The sequence below is a fragment of the Scedosporium apiospermum genome (assembly GCF_000732125.1).
Source record: "Scedosporium apiospermum strain IHEM 14462 chromosome Unknown SEQ_SAPIO_0110, whole genome shotgun sequence".
In the NCBI taxonomy this organism is placed as follows: domain Eukaryota; kingdom Fungi; phylum Ascomycota; class Sordariomycetes; order Microascales; family Microascaceae; genus Scedosporium; species Scedosporium apiospermum.
In genome coordinates, this window is record NW_015971811.1 from 1,691,073 (window position 1) to 1,708,832 (window position 17,760).

Here is a 17,760-nt window from a genome sequence, read left to right on the forward strand (position 1 = left end):
GTCAATCGATCTCCTCATCGACCGCATAGGTGTTTCCCATCACCAGCAGGGATCAGATCTCGGATTACTTATAAAGAAATAATCAAAGTCTACCAGAACATAATATTTAGAGGCACTTCTCTACTTCGTAAAGGCCTGCAGTTATCAGGATTAAGCTCTTTGCTCCCTGTGACGATCATGCTACACAACACCTCCTTCGGCCCCACCCCTTCCCTTCAAGCTTGAGCGTACCCCAAGCCAAGCAACTGCCCTAATCCAGCGAAGAATTTGCACCTGAAGCCATATGACCTTCCCTGGACCCATAAGCAAGGATGGGTCTCTTTCAGAAGCTCGCCTGTCCCTGTGCCCGATTGATTTCCAGTGCGTACACATGAAGAATTCTTGAAAGATTCCAGAGCATGTCTGTCCCCACAAGAGTCTGGGGGTTTCAACGCTTTTGCCTGGTCGCTCTTCTGTTTGAGCTCTGCTGAAAATACAAACCATTGTAGTCCGACGATTCATTAGAAGAGGATTAAAGATCATCGCAGTTGGACGCCACCAGATCCGTATTCCATGCGGATATTACCCGCCTGCTATGAGTATATCCCATTCTCACCAACACCAGATGGTCACCGCTCCTCGAGTCTAGACTTGGACTTTCCTGCTCTCCGAATCGTGCTGATAAAGTCCTTGGAAAGGTGTTTGTTTAGTCATCCGGCGAAACTTTCGACCCAGCCGGCCATGAGCGATTGAAGCTCTCGCCTCGCCGCATGAAGTGTCACAGAGACCTTAAGATATGCGCGGTTAATATCAATTGAGACGCAATGCTCCAAAGCGACTGGTCCCACGTGTGCCAAGATGTAGATCCCACGTACCATAGTGATGCCTTTTGATTCCGTGGCCTTCCCCTTGGTGCTTTCATGTACCTAATCCACACATTAACTCTGACGAAGCAAGCATCATTGCTCTTCTCTGGAGCGTGCGTACCTCGACGGGTGAGGCTGGGTAATATTGTTCTCACTATCTGCCGAGCCAATCGCCATTCTCACTCCCGTTCTTGGTCATCCTTCATATAATCAATTTCGAGTTGGTACGGGGCACGCATCCCCTCAAATCCCCTTGTTAGCTGTGGGGATTTTCCACGCAGCGGGCAGAAGGGCGAAGCTTAGTCCCGACGCACGCCAGAAAGCCTCGCTAATATTGCGCCTCTTACTCCGTACGGTTCGTCGGAACAAGCAGGCGTATTTGGGCGCCAGGCCGGTCTCCACTGGAAGTCCTGGGTCATTTCATCCACGCCATCGAGATATACAGAGATCACATCCACACGATAGTGACATCTACGGGGTTCTCGAGACAGTTTTCTGATCCCTGAGTGAAACTTCAGATGACAGCAGTAGAGAACGGCTGCTTCCCTCCAGAAGGTGGTGATCGCCGGTTCATAACTTGGTTCATTTTCGATCCGGCGCGGTTCTTTCCATACATCTAGAGGTCTATTTGATTGGCCATGACGGTCATAGGTGTCGAGTTAGTGTCGGACCCAGCGAGCTGCCGTCTTTTCCCTCATAGGTATACTCGTCGCTATCTGGTCAAAAGGTTTTTAGGATCGGAAGGTAAAGTGAGAACCGCCAACACCGTGCATGGCTAGTTGGCACATTGTGCCTCGATCAGCGTTGCTCACCCTCATGTGTTTACTTGTCCATGCGTGTGCCCAACCAACTGTGTGAGGTCCAAATAGCTTGAAGAGCGTCAGCTCCATGACCACACCTCCATTACGAGTCCGCATTGACAACCATCTCCCCACGCCGCGACGATCAGCGTTCACTGTTCACCTTCACCACACCCACTCCAAGCGCTGGAGGTATCCACCGGGCGCAGGCTAGCTCATGCGTGGAAATGAAGCCCCAGGTGTCCGTTGGGGGAGGCATGGATAGCGGGGGAACGAATATATTAAGTCGCAGCCAAGCGAATGCGTGCGGCTGCGTTCCAGCGATGGCGAGCATATTGCGTTATAAATGAACCTGCGGGATTGTGATCTCGTTGGAGAGATAGGGTGAGAGGCTCTGCATAAATAATGTGATGCCGCCCGCCCTCGGCTAGCACATGATGCCATGTGGGCATTTAAAGAGACCTAAATATGTGGGTCAGGCACCCGGGTTGACAAAGGACGGTGTTCAATCTTCGATGCCTGCCTCTATGGGATTGGCAGAGGCGAGGCTTGTCTGCTGTTGTATCGAACTGCTTGTTGCATCGTCATTGATGTCACCAAAAGTAATCGAAGTAGATCTGAGAGATAAAAGAATAGCCCAGCTTACGTATTGCTCTGTGAAACTAACTTCGTTGGGCAGTACGCATAACATCTGCGCTTCAGCGAGCTGTTCTGCGCCCGCGTCCGCATCGGCAGCTTCAACACAACTGCGCCAGATAGATGGAACTGATCCCATACCATGCCCGACTCGAATTCCGATCACGAAGCTGAAGTCCGATCCTGGGGGTTCCCCCATGTGTTTACCTGGACTGATCAACCGTACGTTGATAGATTGAATCTTGTCAAGCTGGCTTAGGTCGACTTAATAACCTCCGTTGGCCTCCAATCCAAATTCCATCATTGAAGTCGCTATCTTGGCTTCAAACGGGGGCTCTCCATCGTTCATGGTACCTCTGCAAAACACCCAGTTGCAATCGGATCTACCTGCTTTCCTATATTGATTCTAGCCTAATGGTGGCAAGAGGTGGTTCGGAATCCAATCACGAGAATCACAAGCTAACGGTGTCCGAGTTTGATAGGAATGCTTATTATCGGCCCCATTCTCATGACGGCTTGACAACTCACCTCATCATCCAGGGAGAACTGACCATCACGTACCCTGCGGACAAGAGTCCCGAGAAAACCACGCACGGGGTCGGAGAGAGGATCGATGTCGAGGCGGGGAGAACCCACGAGGTTTGGATTGGGAAAGAAGGATGCACCTACGTGATTGGCGAGCAGTGATTTTCTGGCCTAGCTCCCATGTCCAGCATCCGTCAAAACTCGAAGAACAGCTCGAGGCATCAATTAGTACTTCCATCTTAAGCATGAGTTTATTTTTTCAACTCCAACGTTTTCCATTTGTGAAAAGCACTCTCAGCAGGAGGCAATTTCTATGTCATTGATGCTACACTACCACCAGTCCATTTCATCTTCTGGAGTATTAGCGTACGCAAGTACATAGTTAAAGGTCCTTTCTCGAAATCCTTGAACTTCTTCCGTAGGTCCTTCTGTAGGTCTTTCTCTTTGTCTGGACGGAGTCGACGCGGAGTGTTAGCAAATAACAGCCCCAAAGTTTCGTCGCCCACCATCTTGTTGCCCATGGCAAGAGACAAAATACTCTGACCATCGGGAAGTAGTTTTCCGAGATGAGTCGAAAGAGATGTTTTGTCAAGAATCGATCGAATCATGTCCCCGTTCCCATGAGCCGCTGCTACGTGGAGGGCTGTCCATCCCTTCGAGTTGGTGTACCCTGTCAATACCTTTGGACAGTCAAGTAGGAGGTTTAGGATTTTGCTTCGGAACCTGTAGTACTTTTCCTCTACCGTGACTGTACTTATCGTGACGCAACAATGGGGCTTTGGAATAGAGAGAACGTTAAAAAGGGACGAGGCCATTAACAAAGGGGATGCCCTTTCCATTGTAGGGTCACTACTGTTGCGCGCTTCAAATCCGATATTTGGAAGGATATCCTTGTGCTGTAGGAGAGCCCGTACTGTATCAACTTGGCAAGAACGAATGACTAGAGTGAGTGGAGTGTTCCCTTCGCGGTCGCGGAGGTTTACGTCGATTGTCGGCAAGTCTAACATGGCCGTCACAAGCCGGGCGACATCGGCCTCTTCACTCCTCAGCTCCTCGAAATCCCATGCTCCCACGTTACCATGTTCGAGATTCATTATAGGCAATACCGAACATGCCCTGTGAAGTAGGGAGAGTTCAGGGCTGGTCACATCGGCATGAACGTGAACCGGGTCCAGCGACAGCATCGCGCGGAAGACACCTTCATCACCGATGGGCGGTCGGATAATCATGTCATAGGCTGTCCGTCCTTCAGCACAAGGGAGGTGGAGTTGAACTCTTGGGTCCTTTCCAAGCTCCTCCATCACCTCACTGTGGCCTAGCTTAGCCGCCAATCGAAACGCACTGCGTCCCTTCTCGTCAAGTACATTGGGCTCGATACCATCCACAGCCAGGAGGACTGGGATGAGGGCGGGACTGGGGAGGGTCACCGCAAAGTGAATAGGGTAGTAGCCCGTAGGCCCATGTTGCTTCGTAATGTCGGCGCGTGAGAGGAGAACTTTGGTAGCATCAATGTCTCCCTTGGCAATGGCTGCCATCAGAGGGGTGTAGTTGTGTGGTCCGCCGTAATCCACATCTAATCCGTTGTTTGTTAACTGTTTGAGAAGTTCTGCACCTGAAGCTAGGAGAAGTTCAATCATTGGGATGTCCCCGGAAGCGGTGGCAATCGTGAGTAGGACAACATCCTCGACATTGTCATAGAGCTTGAGATCTACTCGATAGCTGCGTTTCCAGTCGTTGGCAGGCATAGGCCCCTTATCAGTGCTGGGAGCACCAAGGTAGTTCGGCGCAGAGTTTAGATCGTAGTTGTGGACACGAAGTATCAAATCAACCATGCCACAATTTCCATGACGACATGCTTCAATAAGCTTTGATTTGATATCAGGGAGTCCCCTAACCATCTGGATGAGACCTAGATTTGAGGCAGCCTCGATGGAAGAGGCTGTTGATGGCATTATGTCACTTGGGCTGGCTGTTGCTAGAGAGCTCAGCTTCGGGACGGCCGTTTTAGCGCTGGGTCTCAGCTTTGTAAGTGTGGTAGGCCCAGTAATTTTTGGCGTACTGAGTGAAAGGTAGAGGCGCATCTGTAGCGCCAGGAGAATCGGTTGAGGCAGCAACAAGGTTCAGATAACGGCTGCAAGTTATGGCCATAATCGTATCAGCATCTGGAAACAGAGACGCCTTTCTTGCGTCGATGTATTCCCGCGTGGACTTGTGCATGAGGCGTACAACGCGTCGCTCGACATCAACAGTGATCAGACCGGAACAGGCTGTGACGACGTCATTGATATCCGGGACGTTATCAACATCAATGGTATCGCTGTCGTCATCGAGTGACAATGCATATGTTAATTCCTCTACGGCGAGAGGCCGTCTTGCGCATGCGATGATCAAAACCGCTTGCATAGCCAGCCGTTTCCAGTCGTGGCTTTGCGACTCGATCATGTTTATGGCCTTCTCATATGCCTTGTCGTATGCCGTGGAACCGGTAGCGAGGCTTTGAAGGGACACGCGGAGCGCCTTTCGTGTGGTCTTCGATCTTAAACACTTCAGGTGAAGTTCGGCAAGGAGAAACCTACACCCATAATGTTAGAAGCACGGTTCCGGGAGGGTGAAGAAGATATAGTACTCACATGCCCGAGCTTGCATTCACAATTCTGTCTATGATCTTATTTTTAAGGGTATTATCTGTGGCCACAAACCTGGGAAATTGGGACAGGTTCCGGGACAGATACAGTCGAACGTCCTGGTCACTAGCCCTAATTTCAATGGTCGTTGTCCTCTTCCCCTGGAAATAGGGTTAAACATCGACGTAATGGCGCGTGGTGAGTAAAAGATTAGACTCGCATTTGCCATGGAGTTTGACGAGAACTCGTAGGAAATCTCGCATAACGTGAGCCTCCAGCTCGTCCAGCCCGTCGACAAGGATGTATGCTCTCGATAGACCCGACAGTGATAGCGACAAGAAGTCGATTACTTTTCCACGGTCGAATGGCCTGCGTTGTGACTGACTTGCCTCGAACGCTTGCGAGATTTCCAAGGGAGCACGGGCGCCACGTTCCAAAGAGGCACGGAGGAAGCTGCGAAGAAGTTCGTTGGTCTCCTGATCGCGACGCTGATACAGTAGGTGCAGTACACATTCACAACGCGTCTGTCCTTGTCGTTCCCGATCATGGTTTGTATGTCTTTGGTTATCATTGCCGTTGTAATTGTCTTGCCACTACCGGGGGTCCCAGGACACAGTAGAATGCCACCTTTCTTGTTGACCCATTGCGTATACTCTGAAGATTCGAAAAGCCACTTGCGCGACCTAGGCTCACCACGAGCCTCGTAGTCATTGTGCTGAGAGATGTAATCGACGGGGCTTATCCATTCCAGCATCGCGGAGTTTGTGTCGGATTCTTGACGTATACTCAACTTTGCGACTGAATTTGCGATGACTTGGACTTCGAAGGTGTTGAGAATTGATATCTGTGCCGTAATGCGACATCGCAAGTCGCGTATGTCGTCAGGCTCCCATTGGAGTCTCTTCCAAAAGCGCTTCAAGGCGCGGCCTTTTATCGGCTTCTCGAGATCGGTATATTTGTTTAAGGTCGTCTCTAGCTCGGAGAGAAGCGCTTTGCAGTTACCTAGAACAACACACAACCTTTTGGCTTGTTCTTGGGAGAGCGTGTCGCTTCTGACCTCGGCATCCTGGAGCACGATGGTCAGGCTGCGGAGTTCGATGCTGATGGCCTGAAACTGCTGTGGCGCCTGGACAAACTGCTTCCGGATTTGATTTGCTAGTTTCAAGACAGCGAGAAAATCGCCGACGCTGTAACCAAAACTTATGATGGCGCGATGCTTTGTGTCAAGGGCGGATAGAGGGCGACATTGGGCTACTCGAGACTTTGTTCACCGAGGAGCTGCTCGCCCCATATTCTACTTGGGAGCTTAGCGGCTGAGTTTGGCTGAAGAGCTGGCACCTGGGAGAGAAAGAGGGGGATTTCTTTTACAAAAACAGTAACTCAGCCGCCTGGGTGCTTGTTGGAGGTTGAGTAGCTGACTGGCTGCATCTGGGGGCTGCCTGTGTGCATATCACTGCTGCGTCTGCATCAAAAACGTGGTCGGAATCACCTAAGTCTACACTAACGAATATCCTCAACTCACTGCACATGCATATCCACCCATAAGCTCCAACCTGGCAGAAACACGATAAGTTCCAAGAGCAATGCTGCTTGTCCCGGCTGATGGTTTGTAGCGTTGGGCGGCGTCTGCGCCAGCCATGTTTGGGACACACCTGGCCAGGCTGTGTACTCATCCCCCTCACAATGCACTACCATGGCTGCCGACACTGGCGGCAGAATCCGCCAGGCATTGATGATTTGGTCCACCAACACCCAGCCTGAAGTCGCTCCTTCGGTTCTTGTCGAGGGCCATCGCGTCTGCCTGGATCAATGGAGCGTCAACATCCTAACTCCATGCCAACTTTTCCCGGTCGATGCGGTAGGGTAACTCGAGTCATAAAAATGATGTACCGAGTATTATCTCTGGGGGGATTTTGGTTCTCTTATCAGGTCGACGGTTGGCAGACTGGTGGATGGCGGAAAAGAGTCCCAACCAATGTTGTCAATGTCTAGGATACGAGAGCCTGGCGAGGCATGCACCTGGTTTTGTTTGACGACGGGGACTGTTTGTAGGGTCTTTTTTTTTTTTTTTTTTTTTTTTTTTTTTTTTGCTATCAACTATTGGGACGTGGAATTTCTGTCAAGGCCAAGCCGGACAGCAGTGGTGACCTCGTTAGTATCAATGAGCGGTTAGTAGCCAAGAGCTAAGGACTCAAGTGCATCCGATGGCACCTGATCGCCGTGGAGTCTCAGCCTGAGCCTCTCGTGGAATCGACAGCCAAGGAGTGGCCAGGTCCTCCAAACGATACATGGAGTGAAAGCCCAGGTATGTCTTTTGTTGAATGCATACTGATATGAAGGGTCCCGAGCCCGCCCCAACATGCAGGCCTGGCGAGATCGAAGACTCCAACCTCTCGAGGATGCGATGCGAGCGAGCCAGGAAGGATCCAGCTCTTGTGATGTGACATCTGCCTTGCATGCGTGGGATGCCTGGTAACGCAAACGCAACATCGCTCGCTCTTCCCGACACTCTGTAGCAGTTGCCTTCAGCTCTGAACTGATGCCAAGGCTTGCCTGCCTGATGAGAAAGAGGTAGGACCGACTAGAATCGTTCCCAGAGTGGTGACCAACGAGATTGAATTGGGTAATCAGATTGAATTTGCAAGTTTAACTCCGATCGAAGGGTACGAGCCTTCCAATTGACCCCGAAGGGGGGAGGCTTGGAGCGATTGCGCCATCGCCAAAAGTGGGTGGCAGGTGGATAATATAGCCTTGTCATACCCATCGATCCAGGCTTCAATTGCTGTTGCATCGATCCTTCTGCACTCACTCCAGAGAGCAGGTTTGGGGATCCCCCCACCGCTGTAAATGAGTGCAACGTTATCCTCACGAGCTGGGAGACTGTGAGAGTTGCCCCAGACATCAATTGATGAATGATGGTAACCCAGCCAGCTTACTCTCGCACGAGAAGCAGACCTGACACTGGAGAGGAACCGATTTGGTATTATTAGAGGATACCCCTTCCTTGCTAGATTGGCACATGTTTTGGTAAACTTATCCACGGCTTCTACTGCTTATAATTTTCGAGGTGCCCTCTGATTGTTCTCACCCACGACTAGACGTGCTTGTGATTGCCATGAGCTAAGGCAGCCTGGGCCTCATGTTCGCGAGGCTCCCAACCATGTGCCGGATTTCCACCGGAGAAGTGCGAAGTAAAAAGAAAGAAGACGGAGGTGGGAACATCGGGGCCTTAGTCGATTTGGCGTCGCTCGGCTGGTTCATGAAGGGACGGACTAGCCGACTCCTTTGCAGCCGGTCCGAGATTCGTCCACCCGCGAGCCCCCAAATATGGCGATGACGACATCAAGCAATGCAACATCTGAACGCCGCATCCGAAGCCAATGTGGAGGAGGTGGAGGAGCTTGCCCCGCCCAGGAAACTTGGAAGGAATATTTAACCTCTTGGATTTGAGACTCCCGAAAATTGGAATGCTTGGCAGTGCGACTCTATCGAGTGGACCCTGCTATATCGAGGATTTCGAACCTGTTGATGCAGGCGAAGAGACCCTGAACCAGCAGTTTGTAGGAGAATTTTCGCCTCCACTCGATCCTACCCGCGTCAGCGGACATCGCAGTCGGTGAAAAAGATGCGCCATCATCCTGTGCCAAGACAGATTGGCGTGGGAGGTGCATCGGCCCTCAATTCCTCGTGCCTGGTATTAGGAAGTATCACCCCCGGTTTCTAGTATCTAAGCTTTGTTGAGCTGGAAGCTTAAAATACTTTGATAGTACAAGTCCGGCCAAGCTTGCTGGCTGTTTACTATCCAGAATCCACCTCGGAGGATAGAAAAAAATCCGGATCATTTACTGCTATGGGGCTAGGCTTGGCGAGATGGTCGAGCGTGAGAGGGCCTCGCGCTGATCTTGGGTCAAATTTCCATGGGGACCGGAGGAAAAGGAATGATCTTGTTAATTACGTACATGTTGACCAGATCCTCGTTGTGTATACTGGACTCAACTTCTCTTAAAGGAAGCTCATGCCATGCGGGAGACCATGTCAACGATTCTTGTTTCGTCTAAACCTTGGTCCATGCTTATGCTCGGCACTCCTCCTCTTCTTCTTCTCAAGCTATTAACCTTTTCCCAGATACGAAGTATTCAGTTATCCCCCACTCCCCAGTGGTGACAGCTGAATACTGCTGCAATAGACGAAGCTCCCTTTCTCATACACCCGGTTCACCGGGGTTAGTCCCCGCCAGTTCTCGTCGAAATGTCTGTCAAAAACGTGTTGAAGAAGGTCGGCGGCTGGTTTGCGCCGCCCCCCGGCAAAGCTGAAGATGGCAGAGATCAGTGGCCATCGCGTGCTGCTTTCCTTCTCGCGTCCATGGGTGGCTGCGCGGGCATGGGAAACCTCCTGCGCTACCCGTCGCAAGTATACAACAACCATGGATTACAGTGGTACATTCCGTACCTTATGTGCGTCTTCCTGATTGCTATTCCGGTCCTCGTCCTTGAAATCGCCATCGGCCAAGCCTACCGCGGCGGTTCCGTTGTGGCTTTCAACAATATAAACCGCCGCCTGAAGGGTGTCGGTCTCAGTCTGCTCTATGTCGGCTTCGTCGTCGGACCCTACTTCGTGGTCATCCTTGCGTGGATTATGAACTACTTCCGAAACTCTTTTATTAGTCCACTTCCTTGGACCGGTCGGGGAGAGGAATTCTACATGAAGGATGTGGTCGCTAACATCCCACCCATTACCGGCAACTTGACTGAGGATGGCACCAAAGTTCTCAACTATACAAAGTACCCTGGTGTTGGCCTCGTCGGAGAGACGGTTGGCTGGACCGCCTTCACTTGGTTTCTTGTCTGGCTCTGCATCTTCAGGGGTGTGGGGTTGACCGGGCGCGTTGTATACTTCACAATGGGTTTGCCTGTTATCATGACCATCGTCCTCATTGGCCGTGCTGTCTCTCTCGACAATGCCAAAGAGGGCATCAAGCTGTATTTCGCGACTTGGAACGGAGATAAGCTTGCCAACGGCCAGATCTGGCAAACGGCCTGCGGCCAGGTCTTCTTCTCCACCGGCGTTGGCTTCGGTTACTTCACCTCATACGCGTCCTACAACAGCAAACATTCAAATGCAGTCGTGGATTCCATCCTCATCGTTACCAGCAACGTCTTGTTCGAAAACATTGCCGCCTTTGCCGTGTTTGGCGTGGTTGGGTTTCTTCGCCTCTTCCCCCAAGACGGAACGCGGCTGGGTAGCTTCACCGTTGGTTTCCTGACGCTTCCCTTGGCCATTACTGAGATGCCTGGTGCGAACTTCTGGGCTTTCGCCCTGTTCTTCACGCTCATGGTCCTGGGATACAGTTCGGCTTTCGCTATGTTGGACGCCGTGGTTACTCTTGTCATGGATACCGGCATCAAGTACCCCCGCCCGCTTGTCGTAACCACCCTCGTGGTCATTTCCTTCCTCCTGTCACTGCCGTATTGCACCCAATTCGGCTATTATCTTCTCGATGGTATCGACCGGTGGATCAACGATATCGCTCTTGTATTTGTCGTCTTTTCCGAATGCGTGAGTTCTACGACCGTTTACCGATGGAAGGACGTTGTCGGCCAAGTTGGTCGTCCCGCGTTCATTGTTTATAACTGTGGTTACTTTGGCGGTATGGTTCTTGGTGTGGGCATCGCCCATGCTGTGAGACCTCCGGTTGGCGCTGGAGTCGGCTTCGGTCTCTACGTTGCTGGGTCTGCCATCTCGACATTCATTGCCAAAACACCGGATGCGGAGACCCCTAAGCTCTTCAACGGAAATGCAATCTTTCGCCGGTTCTATTGGTTGGCCTTTTACTCGGTATGATATCAGATCAGCCCCCGCCAGCCAGTGGAAGATGGACCGTATCATAGAACTAACAAACCTCCTCTCTGCCCAGGGTAACCAACTGCGCCGTGACCTGAATGTTATCGTCGGTCGCGGAAACAACTGGGAGATACCAGCTTTCTGGAGTCCCCTTCTCCGATACGTCGCCGGTCCGATTCTCGCCATTGTCTTTGGATTCTCATATCCCGCTTTCTACAAACTCCGGATAGATCCTCTCCACATCCTCGGTTTTGCCATAGGCCACATCGCCCTGTTAATCATTGCTTTTGGCTTCATCGTACCGCGCTGGTATGATGTTATCATCTCGCCATCCCGGCGTGGAGAAGGCAGGGTCCCGTATGCTCCTGGGGTCGCCTTCGAGGCGGTGGTGTCTTCGGGGAACAGCGATGCCCTGGAGAGCGGCGAGGTGGAAGGAAAAGTGGTTGTGGATCCGGATACCCAGAATAAATGATTTCGTTTCTCTCTGTTGATTTCTTTTCTCTCCTGTCTTGTCATGATGGCTTGGATGTTGTTTAAGGGAAAATGGGGATGCTTGCTTTGATTCTACTTTGCATGGATTGGGGAGAACGAGGCCCATTTCGTATGGGAGTGGAAGTCCACGAATTGACCAGGCTTCGCCCCCCGTTCGAGTTGTTTCTTCTTATTGTTCCAAGGCTAGACGTCCTCGGCTTCGATACCCATTACCATCTCATCGCCGGGATAATCAGAAGGCGACATGGTACTTTCCTCCTCTGTCACTCACATTTTTCACATTTCCGGCCCACCCGGCCGACTTCATGGTGCACCCATCGATAACACACCTCCTCATCCCTTATGACGGACAGATAAGGAAGACTTTATGAACTAGCTACAGCGGAAGATACTGCGACCGAAGATAGGTTTTTCGATTTCTCGAGTGGAATGTATTTTGTAGACCACCTGCCTTGCGACTCCTCAGTCCCATGACGTCCGAATCGCCGTCGAGTATGCCATTGCCTCTTTCCTATCACCAAAACAACCACAAGCGCTCAATTTTCCGCCTTCTTTCCACTTACGCTCTCGAGTAAGTGCACGAAATTTAATGGGTGTTTAATTGCCGCCTCCTATAGGACCATAATTCCATATTCTCCCCGCAGCCCAATTGCAAGACATGGGGGACTGGGAATACCGAGAGTGAAGACGCGGGCTCAATGGAGCGCGTGTTGTTACTTCCCCTGGGATCCTGTGGGCTAAAATGGCTGTCTCTATGTTATGTATCCCTTTTGCCTCTGTATCGGTTAACTTGTTGATTTGGTGTCGGGTGTGGCGAGTTCTTGATATGGTGGGTACTGGGAGGCCTCACAGGAGAACAGGTGTTCAAGGACTGGGCGTAACGGAAATTAGGGACCGGTGCTTTCCCTGGGCTAACTACCCACACCAGGAATCACCGTGGGTTGGATACTTTTCTCAAAGGGTCTTAAGCGATACTATCCGCTCATGTCCGAATCGGACTCGTCAGGCCGAGCCGATCGCATCAAACTGTCATCCGTATTTCCCGCATCGGGCGAGTCGGGAGTCGGCCCCGTGGAGGTACCTTCCGTGTCATCAGACTCAGAACCCGTGGCGTAACTCAAATCACTTTCGTCTTCCGAAGCGAGGTCTAAGTCCAGGAACTTCGGGGGCCATCGGATATCGGTCGGGGGTGGACTGCCAATGGGAGTGAGAACCTGTCCCGCGTAGCCAATGACCCCATCGCCAGCTTCGATTGGCTCGAATAAATGGCTATCGTTATCCCAAGTGTTGACGTAGAGACGGTGTAGACCCTCAAGAGGTGCCACGTCCAAGAGTTGGAATCTATCACTACCTGGGACTAAAGTAATGGCGGAGAAGACGCTTATCTGCAGCTCGAGGAAGTTCTTCATCTCCATTATCTCTTCATGCAGGTACCTGCGGAGCCGAGCCGGTCTAGTTGTCATCATGCCCCAGCCGTCCTCTGGGTCAACTTTATCGAAGTAGTGATACTCCACGTCGCGAATAAAGTCTTGTTTCGGCGGGCCGTACACCTCCAGCGTCACCGCCTCGCGGGACATAATGTTAATGATCCACGCCCAGGTCACTGAATTCGACTGCGCCAGGCGCGTCTTCAACGTATGGTAAAACCTATTCCTGTTTGTCGCATTGGCGATCCTGTCGAGGACTGCTGGCGCCCATTGTCCTTCGTCTCTTATCTCCCGCTCCTGTTTGTTCCGTCCCGGCGGGCTTCGCGGCGGGCTGACGAACTTGATCCCGTAATGCAGCTTCCTGATGTTGCCTCTCTGCTGTAGCCAGTCGACAATCTGCCAGCCTTGCTTGGCGGGATATCCGCCCGATTTGAGCCTCTCGCAGACGATGAGCTTTCTTTTCCGGGCAACGCCGAGGAGGAAGCCGAAGTCGACGAGCTCTCCGTAAAAGCCTGTGTTTGGTTTGTCGTCTCCAGAGTCAGATGTAAAATTGGAGTCCGAATCGCTCGGCAGTCTGTTGTCTTCCGATTCGAGTTCTACGTCCGATTCTGCTTCCGATTCTGCTTCCGATTCCGATTCTGATTCTGGCTCTGATGGGCCTTCCTGTGCCCACTCAGATTCGGGAGAGGGGGTGCTATCCAAGACTCTTTGTATCCATGGTGCGATGGTAGGTCTTTCCTCCCCGTCATCATCATCGCTATCCTCTTCTTCCTCTTCCTCTTCCTCTTCTTCTTCTTCCGACTCCTCCTCTTCCTTCCTTGCTGCTGCCTCTTCCTCTTCTCTTTCTTTCTGTTTTTGCTCCCATACTCCTTGCCCTTCTGGGAATTCATCTGCCCACGGATTTATGTCTTCTTCTTCCTCTTCTTCTTCCTCTTCTTCTTCCTCTTCTTCTTCCTCTTCTTCTTCCTCTTCATCTTCATCTTCTTCTTCCCTCTCCTCCTCTTCTTCTTTTTCGCCATCTTTTGATGCTGAGGATCCATCCGGCCGGGTTTCCACACCACCACCTTTGATCACAGCGCTGAATACTACGCTGTATGGTTGACCAAAGCTGTTTGAACTCTCGGCATCTTCCTGTCTTCTCGAGTTGTGTCCGCTCTCCATGTCTTGGCCTTCCGCTCGGACTCTTTTTGATGGAGGAAGAGGACTCGCGCTCACATCTGTTGTAGAAATAGAGGCTTTGCGCTTCAGTGTCATCCTTCGGTCTTCTATTGTTTTGATATTCAGGCGCGTCTGGCTCTTGGTTTTGGGGTGGTGCGAGAATCTCGTTGGTGTTGATAGTCCTGTTGACCTAGATTTGCAACCTAAGAGGTGAGATTGAGTGTAGGAAGCGGCTTACTTTTAGAGCACATCTTGCTAGGGTGACGTGACAATAGAAATATCCATCGTGAGATCCTCTTTTGCCCGGGACTGTGGAAGGATTGTAATGCAGGCGGGGAATGGCAACTGGGCTGGAATGCAGAAATCGACTCGATACTTAAGAATTGAACAATCGATTCACCCATCAAGGATTCATGAATTTATGAATTGTGTCTGTTTATGGCCTATGTTCTGGACTTCGCGGTTTATTTCTTGATCAACATGTTCCAGTTTACATCAAGTAGAAGTCCAACAGCTCCGACCAAGATGCAAGTAGGCTCGATCAATACCTTCTCGTGGAAGCCCTCACCCTCCCAACCCCTTACCGGGTGGTGTATCCACCATTGGCAAAGATTGTCTGACCAGTTATCCACTGGCCCTCGGTACACAAGAACTTGACAATAGGAGCAATGTCTTCAACCTCCGTCAAGCGGCCTCCCATCCCCTGGCTCTTGTGGTACGCTACGGCTTCCTCCGATTCTTGGGGATAGAAGAATGCTTAAGTGTCCGAGAATGTTAGTCTAACCGGCCAACGGTGGTGAATTAAATGGCATGAGAAACAAAGAGCAAAAGGACTAAAGCGCTTACGAGTGTCCATAGGACCGGGGGCAATGGCATTCACGCTGATTTTGCGGCTTTGAAGCTCCTTGGCGACTCCCCTTGTAAAATGTTCGACAGGGGCTTTCGAACCGGCATAGGATGTGTAAAATCCGGTAAAGGCAGCCAAGAGCGAAGTAACAATGGTGATCAACTTGCCACCATCCGAGACGTTCTTGGCTCCGGCTTGGAGAATGAAGAACGCAGCCTTGGAATTGACCCTAAAATTCCACCGGGCACACCAAAAATTAACATCATTGTCCATAACGACTCCGGGAACGGCATGAAACTTACGCAAACATCTCATCGTACTCGGCCTCGGAAATCTCCGTAATAGGCTTCTTCAAGACCTTGCCCACAGTGTTAACGACGATATCCAACCCCCCGAAGTCTTTCAGCACAGCCGCGAACAAGCCATCGACGGCCGCCTTCGTCGTCAGGTCGCCCTGGTACAGAGCGACCTTGGACTTGGGAGACGACTTTTGAAGCTCGGCTTTCAGCTTGTCGCCGTCGATCTTAGAACCTTGGCTGTTGTAGTGTAGGGCGAGGTGAGCTCCCTGGCCAGCAAGCTGGCGGGCGATTTCGGCACCGAGGTTCTTCGTGCCGCCGGTGATGAGAGCTACTTTTCCGGTGAGAGGCATTGCTTGGGTGGCCAAAGGAAGACTAAGAGTGTAAGTAGATGAGAACAGCGATTTGGAAAGTGTATTGATAAGACTTCAGACGGGGACGCCCTCTAAATAAAGGAAAAATTACTGGTAGCGGATTTATAGGAAACGTAGCCAGCGAGGCAGGCCTCGTCAATGCTTGGTATTTATCTGGAAGCTCTGTAGATGACCTGGTCTGTTTGGGTGAAGCCAATGTGCTTTTTCCACACGAGTTTGAATGGAGTAACGTCGTTCCCCCACTTTTCGCGGACAATATTGGAAAAAGCACGCATTGGTATGCGTAAGAGAGTGCTCTGGCTAAGCTGAAACCCGCATAGCGGCGTTAAGAGTTGGGCAAGGATCGTATTCATTGGGTCAACTCATCATGAAGAGGGCGACTTAGACTCGGCTTCGGTGCCGGAGACATAGTTCGTGCATACCTGCGTCGATGCACGTGTGTCGATCTAAGTTGGAGAGTGAGGGGGAGGGAGGACAAGTGATCTACAGAGTCGGTGGATGATGTCTAGGGCAGTTTAGAGACTGCCGCGGAGATTTGGGCCACGTTGACTGAATGGGTCCAGATGCCTCAATGATGCCAATGAAAGGAGCCTTTGAGCCTAAGAGGACAACTGCTCGAAGCCAGCGCCATGTCTCAACTCTAATCATCGTTTGCAGTAACACCGCACCTCATTCATCGATTAATTATGGGTAAGAAGCTATACCTAACTCACTCCAACCAAGGTACCTTGTAGAGTTCGCTGGTATTGAGACAGACCGAAGCAGACTGTCTCAGAAATAGACGTTACAAGACCAGAACAGACATTACGACGCATCACTCAAAAAGCATACAAACATCCCGCACCGTTTGGCTTATTTCTTCCACTCGCCCAGAGTTTTTCGCCCAATTCTAACAAGATCCTCGTTCTCCAACGGATCTTTCTCAATCCCATCTATGATCTGGCTCAGCATCGTCGCGGCGATCTCGTCGACGCCAACGGTCTTGGCCAGATGGAGAGTCCCAAACACGTTCATGATGGACTTGATGACACTCGCGTGAGTCGGACCAATGTACGACGGCTTAACTACGGTAGCCTCGACCTCGCCGTTGCTGTCGGCGGCGTACTTGATTACAGCTCTCTCAACCTCTCCCTATTTGATTCCATCGTCAGATAACTTGGAAAGACCTTTTGAAGTATTGAGGAGTAAAACTATTGGGGAAAGCGGGTTATCCAATCTTACCCTCAGTCGAAAATAATCTCCCATGAAAGGTTGCCATTTGTTTGGGTCTCGCGAAATCGGAGCGCCACTGACGTAGACGAAGCGGAAGGGTTTTGCCGGACCAGCTTCATGAATTGCCTTGATGCCGCTCACGGTGTAATCGAGACAAATTCGCCGAGCGTCCGCCTTGCTGTGGCCGAGAAGCTTGTTGGGGACAAGACCGATGGTCCTGTGGTCAAGGGTAAGAATGTGGATTAGACGTTGGGTTGCTCCATATTTTGAGGCCCATCATGGAAAATATGCCGGGTGCCTCGCTCGCCACCAGTTCGATCGTGGTAAGGAATGAGCCCGTTGCTCCGCTGCGCGCTGCTGGACTTACCAGATGCACCCACTCGCACCAGCCAGCTCCTTCTTGTCTTCTTCGGAATAGTTTCCAAAATCCTTGAGAACTAGATTCTTGAATTTCGAGGCATCCGAGCCTTCGGGGACAGTGATGGGTCTTCGGCTTAGAGCGACGACGGAGGTGATCTCGGGCCTGGCCAGGCTCTGGCGCAAGACCTCGGTGCCGACAAAGCCGCTGGCGCCACCAACGACGATTTTCATTGTTTTAAAGCGCTAGGCGCTGCCTTTGTAGATAGGGCCCTATTATCTAGATGTCTTGGGGTCGATGAGTCGACAGCATGACCGCGCAGTTC

General features: G+C 51.3%; 4 protein-coding genes across 4 annotated transcripts; 1 reads left to right on the plus strand and 3 right to left on the minus strand.

The window, feature by feature from the left end:
• Positions 1-3,601: 3,601 nt before the first annotated feature.
• SAPIO_CDS7403 (uncharacterized protein) lies at positions 3,602-7,222 on the minus strand (the record flags this gene model as incomplete). The annotated part of the gene is made up of 7 exons (XM_016789275.1): positions 3,602-3,637; positions 3,721-4,816; positions 4,866-5,378; positions 5,437-5,445; positions 5,506-5,591; positions 5,816-6,629; positions 7,113-7,222. 7 exons carry the CDS (start codon positions 7,220-7,222, stop codon positions 3,602-3,604), a joined length of 2,664 nt encoding a protein of 887 aa, XP_016641102.1.
• Positions 7,223-9,678: 2,456 nt separating this feature from the next.
• Positions 9,679-11,743, plus strand: SAPIO_CDS7404 (Transporter; the record flags this gene model as incomplete). The annotated part of the gene is made up of 2 exons (XM_016789276.1): positions 9,679-11,265; positions 11,345-11,743. The coding sequence occupies 2 exons, from the start codon at positions 9,679-9,681 to the stop codon at positions 11,741-11,743; spliced, it is 1,986 nt and encodes a 661-aa protein (XP_016641103.1).
• A 994-nt stretch (positions 11,744-12,737) lies between these two features.
• SAPIO_CDS7405 (uncharacterized protein) lies at positions 12,738-15,844 on the minus strand (the record flags this gene model as incomplete). The annotated part of the gene is made up of 4 exons (XM_016789277.1): positions 12,738-14,538; positions 14,933-15,104; positions 15,195-15,424; positions 15,498-15,844. 4 exons carry the CDS (start codon positions 15,842-15,844, stop codon positions 12,738-12,740), a joined length of 2,550 nt encoding a protein of 849 aa, XP_016641104.1.
• Positions 15,845-16,717: 873 nt separating this feature from the next.
• Positions 16,718-17,668, minus strand: SAPIO_CDS7406 (uncharacterized protein; the record flags this gene model as incomplete). The annotated part of the gene is made up of 3 exons (XM_016789278.1): positions 16,718-16,996; positions 17,087-17,294; positions 17,445-17,668. 3 exons carry the CDS (start codon positions 17,666-17,668, stop codon positions 16,718-16,720), a joined length of 711 nt encoding a protein of 236 aa, XP_016641105.1.
• Positions 17,669-17,760: the final 92 nt, after the last annotated feature.